Below are 12,633 nucleotides of genomic sequence, written 5' to 3'. Positions count from 1 at the left end.
TTAATGAACGAGTAGGTTGAAGGGCTAGTGTGCCGGCAGTTTCCAGGATGAAGTAGTGCTCACCAAATGTTAGTCACTGACAATGACGGCAAGCGTTAGTCACTGACAAAGCTACAGCCACGTTCCAGAGGTGGGAGAAGAGCGAACCCTCAGGGTCTAGCAAATATGCACAAGAGGCACCTGTGGAATGGGTTCCACACTCTAGGTCTGGGCCAAAGGCTGTGGGACCAGCTAGGCTCTTGTCTTCTTGGGGATAAAGGCAAAGAACACAGGCCTTGCCCTGGTTGCTCCTTGATCCTCTGGGTATCTTCCCTTCTTACCAGCCTTCTGTTCTCACAGCCTAGGCTACTGTGTCAGGGACAGTTCTAATCCATGTAAATGGATGGAAATACGGTTGGGCCACAATTGGACATGAAAGTAACAGCCGTGCTATGACCAGGGTCTAAGCCACTTTCTGGACAGAGGACAGAAAAGGGGCTGTGCCCTCCTCGATCCTGACATTAAGGCAAGCCACCTCTAACACTCTACCCTTCTGCACACTGGGGATGGCTGCAGCTACAACCACTCCAAGGGTTCTTGGCATTTCCTGGGTTCCATCTTTGTTCATGGGTAGTATACATTCCCTCTCAACTTGTGTATCACGTGTCTACAGATGTCATAACCAAGACGGTTAATTACATTCTTTGTGGAGGGAAAAACGTAAACATTTTTTTAAAAGATTTTATTTATTTATGTCAGAGAGAGAGAGAGAGAGAGCACAAGCAGGGGGAGCGGCAGGCAGAGAGAGAAGGAGAAGCAGGCTCCCCTCTGAGCAGGGAGTCCGATGCAGAACTCGAGCCTAGGACCCTGAGATCATGACCTGAGCCAAAGGCAGACGCTTAACCGACTTAGCCACCCAGGCGTCCCAACATAAACATTTTTGATTAATCCAAACCAAATAGGTATTCTGGCAATGTATTTTAAGATTTATTTATTTACTTGAGAGAGTGTGAGAGAGAGCGAGCGCGCACATGCTCGTGCACGTGACGGGGAGGGGCAGAGGGAGAGGGAGAGAGAGTCCCAAGCCAACTCTGAGCTGAGCATGGAGCCCGACATGGGCCCTCGATTTCACAACCCTGAGATCACGACCTGAGCCGAAACCAAAAGTCGGACGCTTAACCAACTGCTCCACGCAGGCACCCCAGGTATTCTGGCAACATATTAATATAATAAGTGACTATATATTCCTCCAGGTTGTTAGATGAGCCCTCGGTTCTTCACCGTGCAGGCTTACCCCAGGACAGCTCATAACATGGCAGCTGGTTTCCAGCAGAGTGATCAGCCAGAAAATGAGAAAGCACACTCAAGACAGAAGTCACAATCTTTTGTAACCTAATCTCAGAAGTGACATTCCATCCCTTTTGTCACTCAGTCCAGCCCACACTCAAGGGAAGAGAATTACTGCATAAGAATGAAACTAACAGGAGCGCCTGGGTGGCTCAGTTGGTTAAGCGACTGCCTTCGGCTCAGGTCATGATCCTGGAGTCCCGGGATCGAGTCCCACATCGGGCTCCCTGCTCAGCAGGGAGTCTGCTTCTCCCTCTGACCCTCCCCCCTCTCATGCTCTCTCTCTCTATCTCATTCTCTCTCTCAAATAAATAAATAAAATCTTAAAAAAAAAAAAAGAATGAAACTAACAGGCAGGGAATCACTGGGTGCCATCTTAGAAACTGCCTATCAGAGAGGGCCATTGCCCTGGATAAATGGTGGGAATACAGGAAAACATGAATAAATATATTATTTGCCAACTTGTTGGGATATGTATTATGCAACATATGCTATAATATGCTATTACAAAAAGCCCACAGATTCAGCGTGCAACGGCTAAGAGATGGGGGAAATCTAAGGCCTTAAGAAATCTGAGAGGAAGTCAAAGGCAGACTTTTAAATGACTGCTTACCATCAAACTCCTTACCCAAGGAAAATACAAGAAGGCAAATTCTGTACCAGATACATTTTTCAGCTACTCTGGATTTAATGTTTATGTAAAATAGATGTGGTTTTGGATTTCTGACTCATCAGATACAATATAAATATTAAAGAAGTCCAGCCACTTAGAGAACCAACTATGAAGCCTGAAATACCAGTGTTGTCAGGGTATCAGGATTAGTAACCTTTATCTTCTTAAACTCTATGAACTGATACACTGTAATCTCTCTGGGATGAGTTCTTCCATTAAGCTAATGTGATTTTGTCCTTGGAAACCTGAAGACTGTGGGGTATTCCTAATTCCAGAATATATCAGTGAGACTCTTTAAATAGGATTCTCCACCAGTTTCCATAGCACTGACCATATATCTTGAAACCTTAACTGATTAATCACCAAGATAGCCACAGTCCCTCTCTGTCAACTCTTCTAGTCTCCAGGACATCAAGGCTCCGTGGAAAGTGACTGACTGTCCTAAGGAAGGAACACTTCCTTTGAGAAAAGGCTGGAGGCGGGCGCCTGGGTGGCTCAGTTGGTTAAGCGACTGCCTTCGTTCGGCTCAGGTCATGATCCTGGAGTCCTGGGATCGAGTCCCGCATCGGGCTCCCTGCTCAGCAGGGAGTCTGCTTCTCCCTCTCCCACTCCTCCCTCTTGTGCTCTTTCTCTCTCGGACTCTCTCTCTCAAATAAATAAATAAAATCTTAAAAAAAAAAAAAAAGGCTGGAGGCTCGTATGAGACTAGATGGCTTAAGTGAAGCCACCAATAAATATAAGCTGAATGGAATGAAATTCTCCCTGCAGAATTTGTAAAAATTTGGGAAGGCTGGACTAAAACCTACTGAAGGTGACTTTCTCTTGAAAGAAATGGCACCTTCAGGCTTCCTCCTTACAAGGATGGGAAAACACTGACCACACGCACTGATTCCAAAATGGGGGGTTATTTACTTGGAGCAGTAAGGAAATATTTGGTATTTTATGTTTTATGCCTTTCATTATTATAAGTCAAGGATTACCAAACTATGACCCGAAGGCCAAATCGACACTGCCCCTTGTTTTTGTCAATAAAGTTTTACTGGAACACAGCCATGCCCATGTGTTTCTGTACCGTCTCTGGTTATAATGGTGTAGCTGAGTAGCAGCCGTGGAGCCCATGTGGTTCTCAAAGCTGAAAATATTCACTACCCGACCCTTTACAGAAAAGCACTTAATTCCTATTATAGAGAGGGTTACAAAGGTACATATTCTATTGTTTCATCTTTTAAAAGATTTTATTTATTTATATGCCAGAGAGAGAGTGTGCGCACAAGCATGGGGAGCGGCAGGCAGAGGGAGAAGCAGGCTCCCTGCCGAACAAGGAGACCGATGTGGGACTCAATCCCAGGACCTGGGGCTCATGACCTGAGCCCAAGGCATACAATCAACCGACTGAGCCACCCAGGCATCCCCTATTATTTCATCCTAACAATAACCCAGTAAGTTGAACAGAAGAGACACTATACTCATGAGGAAACTGGACCAGGAGGCTTTCTGCAAGGTCACAAATCTAGTTCATGCTCTTTCCTCTAAAGTCTCTTTGTGGAGGGACACGAAGAGAAACTCTTATTCTCCTATTCCCCAGCCTGCACGATTTATCTTTTTTTTTTTTTTTTTAAGGCACAAGTTCTCCTCACAGTACTCTTATATAAGATTTTCCATAGTTGGCTCAGGCAACTGAAAGTCTTTGGAATTTTAACAAATGCTGATGCAGGATGCTACAATGAACATCCTCATTTTTCCCCATGTAAAATGTTGATGCTAGGGCATGTAAGGCAAAATGTTCCACTTTATAGATGTTTAAATTTGCTCTAATTAAAACCGGAATCCTTATTTCAGTATGTTCTTTGGCTTTTCTTGGATGAAGGTCAAATGATATTGGAGAAGAGATGGAATGAGCACATCAGGGAATGTCCTATTGCATATTCCAGATTCCTCTCAAATGAATGCATAACCCCTGTGGTAAAACGTAAGAAAATCCTTATATCTGCTATTTAAAAAAAAAAAAAAAAAAAAAAAAGGCTTTTGGGGCACCTGACTGGCTCAGTCGGTAGAGAGTGCGACTCTTGATCTAGGGGTTATGAGTTTGAGCCCCACGTTTGGTGCAGAGATTACTTAAAAACTATAATCTTTTTTTTAAAAAAGGCTTCTTATTAAGGCATTCTTTTGAGAGAATCTGTTAGTAGCTAGAGAAACTCATCACCTCCATTTCTGTATGTTTAATATGCATACTTTTCATTGCCAAGAAAGAATCCCCACACTGCTTTGCATTTTTACTTTGAGAATCCTCAATGTATACTTTTTAATGCTTAGTCCAAAGCTAATGACAAAATGGGTATTACTGATTTGCAAACTGTTGCTATCCATTTAAAGCTATGTCACATTCACAACTCAAGGAAAAGGGAAAGGGAAAGCAGTCTGTCCTCCACGGTACAGTTCTTAAGTCACTGGATTCTCTGAAGCCTGTGACCTTGTTCAGCTGCCTCTACGCCTGCATTTCCCTCACTTCGCAGATGGAAGCAGAGAGTTCCGAGGGAAGGCAGGTAGTAAAGGACACAGCAGAATGACAGAGTGCCTGAAACCTAATTCCCCAGGACAGGCAAATGGTGCCGAGGGAGGTCTACCTGCTAGCCTGTATGCATCTCGCCATGCAGGGCAGCCGCCTTCCCGCATGAAGACAGGACCACTGACACTGCAGAGTGTGCAAGGGATTCGTTGAGATGGCACTAGCGAGAGGGCTGGTTCTGAATACTGCCTGCATCATTTCTGGAGTCTTTTCTTGCATGCATTAGGAAAAACTGAAATGCTCTCAAAGTAGGAACTGAAGGAAAGTAGGGATCTGAAACCTGCTTGAAAATAAGCCCAGAAAAGCAGTGTGATACCTGGGAAAGAACTCTGGACCAATGTAAGACTGAGGATTTTTTTTTTTTTTTAAGATTTTATTTATTTGACAGAGAGAGACATAGCAAGAGAGGGAACACAAGCAGGGGGAGTGGGAGAGGGAGAAGTAGGCTTCCCACCGAGCAGGGAGCCCAATGCGGGGCTCGATCCCAGGACCCTGGGATCATGATCCGAGCCGAAGGCAGATGCTTAACGACTGAGCCACCCAGGCACCCCAAGACTGAGGATTTGTAGACTCTTTATAAATACTGACCGGTGGGGCATTAGGCTACCCCATCTCTACCACCAAACGGCTCTAGCCCTTATTGGCAAATAACCTGTGTTTGGACTTCTCCACTTGTTCATTCAACAAATATTTATTGAGTACCCAAGTGGGTGTCGCGTACAACTGGGGGTGAATTAAGGAATCAAAAGATAAATTAGTGTGCCTGCTGTACTTTAGCACCACAGTTTGGCATTCTAGCTGGATTAAAAGATATATAAATAAGTAAAGAGAGACAACTCCATGAAGCCACAAAAGAGCACAAATTATTAACTCATTCAACAAGTATTTATTGCGTGCCTACTATGTGCCAGATACTGTTCTAAGCCTTGGGGATACAGGAACGAACCAGACAGACAAAAATGCTGGTCTTGGGTGCCTGGGTGGCTCAGTTGGTTAAGTGACTGCCTTCGGCTCAGGTCATGATCCTGGAGTCCCGGGATCGAGTCCCGCATCGGGCTCCCTGCTCAGCAGGGAGTCTGCTTCGTCCTCTGACCCTATCCCCTCTCATGTGTTCTCTCTCTCTCAAATAAATAAATAAAATTAAAAAAAAAAAATGCCGGTCTTCACAAGACGGAGAGTCTGGTGAAATTACAGACATGATTGACATAAAGAGAACAATCCATTAGAGACAGGAGAAAGCTAAATAAAATAGAAGGCAGGCAACCCAGAAATATGAGTTACTTTTATTATTACTGCAATACACCTAATAGATCACAACTCAATTATTGTCAGCACAGATTATTGGACATTTATGTAATTTTTCAAGTGTAAATAAATTCTGAGGCAATGGAGCAGGCTTACTGTGTTACTGCCACCCTCAAAATGGTCCATCTATTGGCCCTGATTTTAAAAATATGGCTCACTCCAAAAGCCATCCAACGCAACACCATCCAGCTGCCGTCTGGTCTACAGCCGCTGCAGGCAGCCGCTTTCATTCACAAGCGGAGCCAGTGGAGGGGGGACTTGAGATGGAGAGAGGATAAATTCCATTTGTGCTATTAAAAAAAAAAGTAGAACAGTGAACCCAGTAGTTGAAAAGTGAAGAGAAAAAGAAGAAAACAGTAATCTTGCTATAGAAACTGGAGAATTATGTTCTTGCTCTCCCCCACTTTTTTTTGCTTTCACACTCTACAAACTCTAGCACCCCGAACAACTCAGTCTCCTGCTATTTCCAGCACTTTAAAGAAACTTTTCAACATTTTTGTTTGACACATTTTTTCAACAGGGAGGTGAAGACAATAAGTAAACAGGTAGTGAAGGGCTATTTAGAGAGCTGGTCAGTCACAGTAATAAGAAAGGGAAAAAAGCCACCAGAACAGAACATCCATCCTACGTGCGGCAGCCTCAGACGGCACATGACCTCTGACAAACAGTTTTCAGAGTAATTTTAATGCTCCTCTGGATTTAACTTGACTAACTGGTAGCAATTGAGCACATCTCCCCCCCGCCCTTTTTTCCGTGGCAGCAGTTATCTAAAATGCTACAATAACAGCATCAAAAGTAGAATGGTGGAAGATTGGTTTTCCATTGTGCTGCTGAACTGGCATAATGCCCACTTTAAAAGCAATTCGCTGCTCATCACTGAAATCTGGCAGACACGACACTAAATGCCTTGAGGGAAAAAAAGGGACTTGAGAAGGGGGAACCCACTCCAACCACCACGCAAGGGGAAAAAGCGCCATAGATGATGAATCTGGGTAAGAAGAGAAAATTGCCAAATGGAAAGTTGAGCATTGCATGCAGACTCCCAACAGGCTGTACTTAATTTGCTAGAAGAAGATTTCGTCTACAGGTCTGCATTAGCACTAGCAGAACAAAACAAAAGCAAAATACATATTTATGTCTGTCTATTGTTCTGATGAAGCAAAAACCCAGTGAGTTCCGTCAATCATGTGTCAAACACGTCTTCCCCGTTTTATTTACCACCAAATATAATGAGTAAATATGTGATAATAAAACTCTTCTTTTTACATGGACATATACAATTTTTCCTCCTGCTAAATACAGGTAATGATTTAGGAAGCTTTCAAAATGTCTTTTTACTGTCAATAAAACTAATTCTATTCCTATTTTCATGTAAAAAAAAGGCTTTACGAATGAAAATTCAAATTAAAATTCTGATTATAGTGTAGTGTGACAACACCTGTATTTATAATTTTACTGTCAGCTAGCTTGTAGTGTTTAACAATAGCTCGAAGTAGAAAAGTAATTGGAATTTGTCTGTAACATGCCAGATGACGGCATCGGGAGCTTTGCTACGCTACAGCAAATTTGGTTTGATGGCAAAATAACCTCACTGAGATTTCTGTAAATCAAAGGTTATTGGGGCTGGAGAGGGGGAAGGTCTCCCAGGATAAATTCCACAAGACCCCTTCTGGAATGTACAAAATCTCAGAGTTAAAAAAAAAAAACAAAAAAACCCCCCCAAATCTCAGAGTTTCCACCTGAGGAGTCAAGACTGCCATGACCCTGACTTGCGCTCCTGGCCTGTCATCTCCCCTTGCAGCCTCGAAAACGGAGCCGATACAATTTAGTTTCTAGAGTTCCTCTAGAAAACCAAAGACCTGATAAATAAACAACAGCGGCGAAACCCTGTTGTTTCTAAAACAGACCAATGACGTCATGTAACTATGAACTTGCCAGAAGTGGGTGGGATGGGGCATCCATCAAATGAGGGGAAGCATACCTGGGGACTGAAAAGCACCAAGGTGGAACAGGGCAAGACCATGTGAGTGACAAAGAATGGAACGCTCCCCATTTCTCAAAGGCTGCATAGCCAGGAGCGCTAGAGATGTTTATTGTATTCATTCATTTTCAATAACCACAGATAAATAATATAGGTACCCACACAGATGCCTTAGATTTGCTATTTATCAAAAGATTAAGAGAAAACTTACACATCCCACTTATACTTTTACTGAAGCAATATGGAGAAGGAAATTATTTAAAGCAGTGTTCTGCTGTCACCCTGAATCTTTCAAAACTCATAAACACATGCTAATCTCCACACACAACTTGCCTCACTCTAGTCTACAAGTGAAAAGCCCATCTTTTTCATTATCCTGAAGATGAAAAAAAAAAAAAAAAAGAAGCCACATACAAAAGAAAAACAGAATGACAGTGATGTTTTAGTTTACACTAGATACGGCAACACACACAAACTGTCAAAACTATGGAATGAAAAAAGCTGTTATCAAGCAACTGTCAAGAGAGTCCTCTGAGATTTGGAAATCTTGTGTTTATTGTAACTACTGCACATTACACAAAGAAAGAAACATCCCTCTCCTTGCTCTTGCTGCTAAATATCATGCAAGAGAACACAGGCTTCTCCCTCAGTATTTAGATTAATTCTTCCCCCCGTGTGTAATTCTGTGCTTGACAGAGCTGCTTCCCTCCTCCTAGCTTTTCTAGTGTGGCCAAAGTTCAGAGAGAAAACTCCAAGTTACCTCAAACATTATTTCATTTCGAAAACCATCACCACCCTCATTTCATGTTGGTAACTGGTTGTCTATCTGTAAGAGTGGAATCTGTTAACATCAAAATGCAGAGACTTCACCTGAATGATTTTCCTGACTTAGGGAGTTCTACAAAGAGAAACATATAGTTGAAAAGACACACACACTTACCATCAAATGATTTTAATCTGTTACTCTTTCTCTTTCCATCTCTCTATTAGTGGATACACAGAGAAATTCCTCAAGGAAAATCACTATCTCATAAGGGGGAGACAGGGGAAAATACAGGGTCCAAATCTTTTCCATAGTGCACAGATATTAGTGATTTATAGGTCATTTCCCCCATCCCAAACTCAAGGGGCAGATTCCCTTATAATTTTACCCAAGCTGGTACATTTTATTATATTCCTAACCCGGTCTTTCCCTCTAAACACAGAGGCAACATCACTCACAGCCTGACTTCATTCCTGTTGGAGGCCCACATGGCCTGCTCAGCTAAGCGCAGAGCAGGCCCTCATCACCTACAGCAGCAGCTGCTCCTTGATTAATGTAAGTAAAGGCATTCTTCGGGTGTTTCCATTTTTCTTTTTCATGTTTCCTTTAGATGCAGAATACTCGCCCTCTGACATTCCTCAGGACGGAGAAAAACTGGACAGCAGAACCCTTATTACAAGTGTAATTGCCTGCATTCAGACAAACCATGGGCCAAATCAAATCACAAAATACATTACTGCAAAAAAAATGTTACCAGTGCATGGGCTGACGTACAGAACAATAGTCCTAACTCCTGACCAAGGAGATTCCACTGAATTTATTTCCGTACATTTTGTTGGCATCCCTCCCTGTGCGGAGAGCTAATGAGCACATCAGAACACTATTGATGAACATGTCCACCATCTCAGTGATGGAGAAAAGAAGTCAACGAGTCTTAAGTGGATCTTGGCTCTAAATAGGTTATAATGGTTACCCAATACTTAGAACATACTTATTTTGGGTTTCAGTGACCTGGTATGACTCAAGTCAGCAACAGAATAGGTCAGTCAAATTTTAACCTGAGGTAAAAACAGTTTTAGTGATGTCAGTTTTATAAAAATGAAGATGACTGCCAAGTAAAGAAAATCTAAATTCCTCTAAAACCCTTATGTAAGCTTTTATGATTTGAAAACACTCCCTCAATTATTAAGGAAGGGAAAAAGAGGGATATTGATGCTTTATCACTTGCATTCTTTACTACTATTTTCGGTTAAGTGGCCAATTTACAACACTTTCATGTAATGAAAATCAAGTTTTATGCAATTATTTTAATACCAACCAGTTCTCTGCTAATGACATTTTATTTGAGGTAAAGAGTTAAAAAAAAATTTTCCCCGGAGCCTAAGGACATTTTTGACAAGGTTTAGGTGGATAAAAGAGCTATAAGTTGGTGAAGACAACTGGTCCATTAAGGAAGTTTGGGGACACCTGTAACAAAGTTGGGGACTTAGTTTTAGTTATTTACACAATTTACAAACCATTAGCATTGTGCACAAGGTAGTTAAGTTAAAATGTGCTCTAGAGCTACTGTTTGGATTTGAATCCTAGCTGCCATCAACTTGCTGTGTTACCTTGAGCAGGTTTCTTAACCTCTCTGTACCTCTATCTCATCTGTAGAACAGGATAACAACAGTACTTACTTCATAAGGTGTTGTAAGAATTAAATAATTAAGATGCAGAAAATGCTTACAATAGCATCTGGCACTTAGTGTTCTATAAATATTTCTCCGTTTGCACTTAGTGTTCAATAAATACTTCTCAAAACTGGACGGCTTGATTTTCCAGATAGAAAGGCCCCAGAAACAGCCTAGCACTGTGTATAAAAACTGTCCCAAACTGAGACACACTATTGTGAATGTGTCCATGACTGAGTGCAAAACAGATCCTTCAAGTTTCATAAAAGGAACAAGCAATTTAAGGTCACATATAGGAAGGATTAAGAATCAGATAAGCTTTCAAAAAAGACAGTAGAACAATGTTTCCGAAATTTTGAAGGAAACGGAGTTCCAGTCTAGAATTCTGTAACTAGTGATTAGGTTTGAGGGCAGATTAAGGACATTTTAAGACAAACAACATCTCAAACATTTCATCTGCCATAGATCCTTTTCCAGGAAGCCACCTGGAAGAGGTACTCTACCTCTCCCCAAAGGAGGAACAGTAAACAAAGATGGAGAATCCAGGACACGAGGACTCTGGGTGAAGGTAAGGGGAGGTCCTCAGGATAACAGCTCTGTACCAGGCCATGAGGGCCCCGAGCCCAGAATACCAGGTATGTTTGAACTGGATGAAGAACAGGTTTAGATAACCAGGGGAAGGGTTGGTATGTATAAATACTGACTGCTGGCTGGCCAGAAGTGTGATCTAACTGCCTCCTGAGCACGGGAGAGGGGGCGGGAAGTGTGCATTTGTGGTGGGGGTGGGAGCGGGCACCAGGTCCTCATAGTCCACTGTAGGAAACAAGCAGAGAAGGCACTCTGGGCCTGTTGTTTAGAGATAAGGACAGAGTACTAGAAATAGATGACAAATGAGTTACAACTGGGTGCTTTCAAGGTCTGGGGGATGCGAGTACTCTGAGAAAGGGGACAGCTTTTTCTAACCAGCTATACTGAACTTTTTTTTTTTTTTTTAAGATTTTACTTATTCATTTGAGAGAGAGAGAGCACAACCAGGGGGGAGGGCAGAGGGAAAGGGAAAAGGACACTCCCCGTTGAGCAGGGAGCCCGACTTGGGGCTCGAATCCCAAGACTCTGAAATCATGACCTCAGCCAAAGGCAGATGCTTAACCGACTGAGCCACCCACACACCCCTATACTGAACTTTTCATACCTCAAATTACACACACATGTAACTGCTAAAATTAAAGAGTCAACCAACCAACAAAATGTCTCCCATCCATCCCGTGCCCCTTCTCAGAAGCAATCATTTTAGCCTATTTCTCTGCCCGCCTGGGAATATTTAGGAAGCTCTATTAACTTGTAACAAGTGGCAGGAAAGCCTTGGCTATCTAGAACATTTGGGGTAGCTGAGTTTGCTGAGAAGACGAGTTTATTATGTGAATGACAGCAACCTTTCCTTTTTTTCTTTTTAAAGATTTTTTATTTGAGAGTGAGAGAGAAAGAGAGAGAGAATGTGAGCAGAGGGAAGGGGCAGAGGCAGAGGGAGAGAGAATCCTCAAGCATTTTCCCCGCTGAGTGCAGTGTGACTCAGGGCTTGATCCCAGGACCCTGAGATCACGACCTGAGTCAAAATCAAGAGTCGGCCGCTTAATCGACTGAGCCACCCAGGCACCCCAGCACCCTTTCTAAAATATACATTACAAGGTGCTGAACTCTCTTGAAAACTGAGAGTGTGCACTCTGAACACTGTTTACTCTGATGACCCAAAGCTGAAGTTGTGTGTACAGAGGTGGGCAGGATACAGGCCGACAACACGGCACTGGAACTTGCTTTCTTAGAACACTTCCACATTTCAGGTTGCTTTGGGGCCAGATCGATTCTCCAAAATGGCCTAGTGACGCCATTCTGGCTCTGTAACTTTCTAGGGCAGGGCCTCTGCAGGATTTTTTGTACTGACAACCTCTTTGGGCAGTCTACTGAAGCCCATGGATCCCTTCTCAGAATGTTTTTATTTTTACTTTTTTAAAAAAAAGATTTATTTATTTATTTGAGAGAGAGAGAGAAAGAGAACGCAAGCAAGCGGGGGTGGAGGGGCAGAGGGAGAGAAAGAATCTCAACCAGACTTGGCGCTGAGCACAGAGCCCGATGTGGGGCTCGATCTCACCACCCTGAGATCATGACCTGAGCCGAAATCAAGAGTCAGAACGCTTGTTCTGACTGAGCCACCCATGTGCCCCAGAATGTTTTAAAATAGGTAAAATAAAACACAAAGGAAAGCAATTAGAGTGAAATACATTTATCAAAATATTTAAAGGACATAGGGTATAAAAGTACAAGTACTTTCCTTTGAGGGTGTTAAATGAC

At 42.7% G+C, this 12,633-nt stretch overlaps 1 protein-coding gene and 1 long non-coding RNA gene across 3 annotated transcripts in view; one reads left to right on the top strand and one right to left on the bottom strand.

Annotated features, from left to right (window-relative positions):
• Positions 1 to 10,857, top strand: part of LOC118007848 — a 25,941-nt gene extending 15,084 nt beyond the window's left edge. Inside the window, exons 2-3 of the long non-coding RNA XR_004678504.1 lie at positions 9,057 to 9,169; positions 10,753 to 10,857. This is a non-coding gene — a long non-coding RNA (uncharacterized LOC118007848). The remainder of the gene's footprint in view (positions 1 to 9,056; positions 9,170 to 10,752) is intronic.
• POLA1 (DNA polymerase alpha 1, catalytic subunit) overlaps positions 1 to 12,633 on the bottom strand; it is a 296,908-nt gene that overhangs the window by 8,779 nt on the left and 275,496 nt on the right. Inside the window, exon 37 of one of the 2 annotated variants that reach the window (XM_035001027.1) lies at positions 5,803 to 6,160. The exons of the other annotated variant lie outside the window; for it this stretch is intronic. Coding sequence (XP_034856918.1) covers positions 6,072 to 6,160 — 89 coding nt within the window. The 3' untranslated portion in view covers positions 5,803 to 6,071. Of the gene's footprint in view, positions 1 to 5,802; positions 6,161 to 12,633 lie in introns of those variants that run through there. 2 annotated transcript variants of the gene reach the window in all.

This window comes from Mirounga leonina, unplaced genomic scaffold (assembly GCF_011800145.1).
Source record: "Mirounga leonina isolate KUSES-001 unplaced genomic scaffold, KU_Mleo_1.0 Mir_101595, whole genome shotgun sequence".
NCBI lineage: Eukaryota > Metazoa > Chordata > Mammalia > Carnivora > Phocidae > Mirounga > Mirounga leonina.
This window is presented reverse-complemented; position numbering and strand designations above follow the sequence as displayed.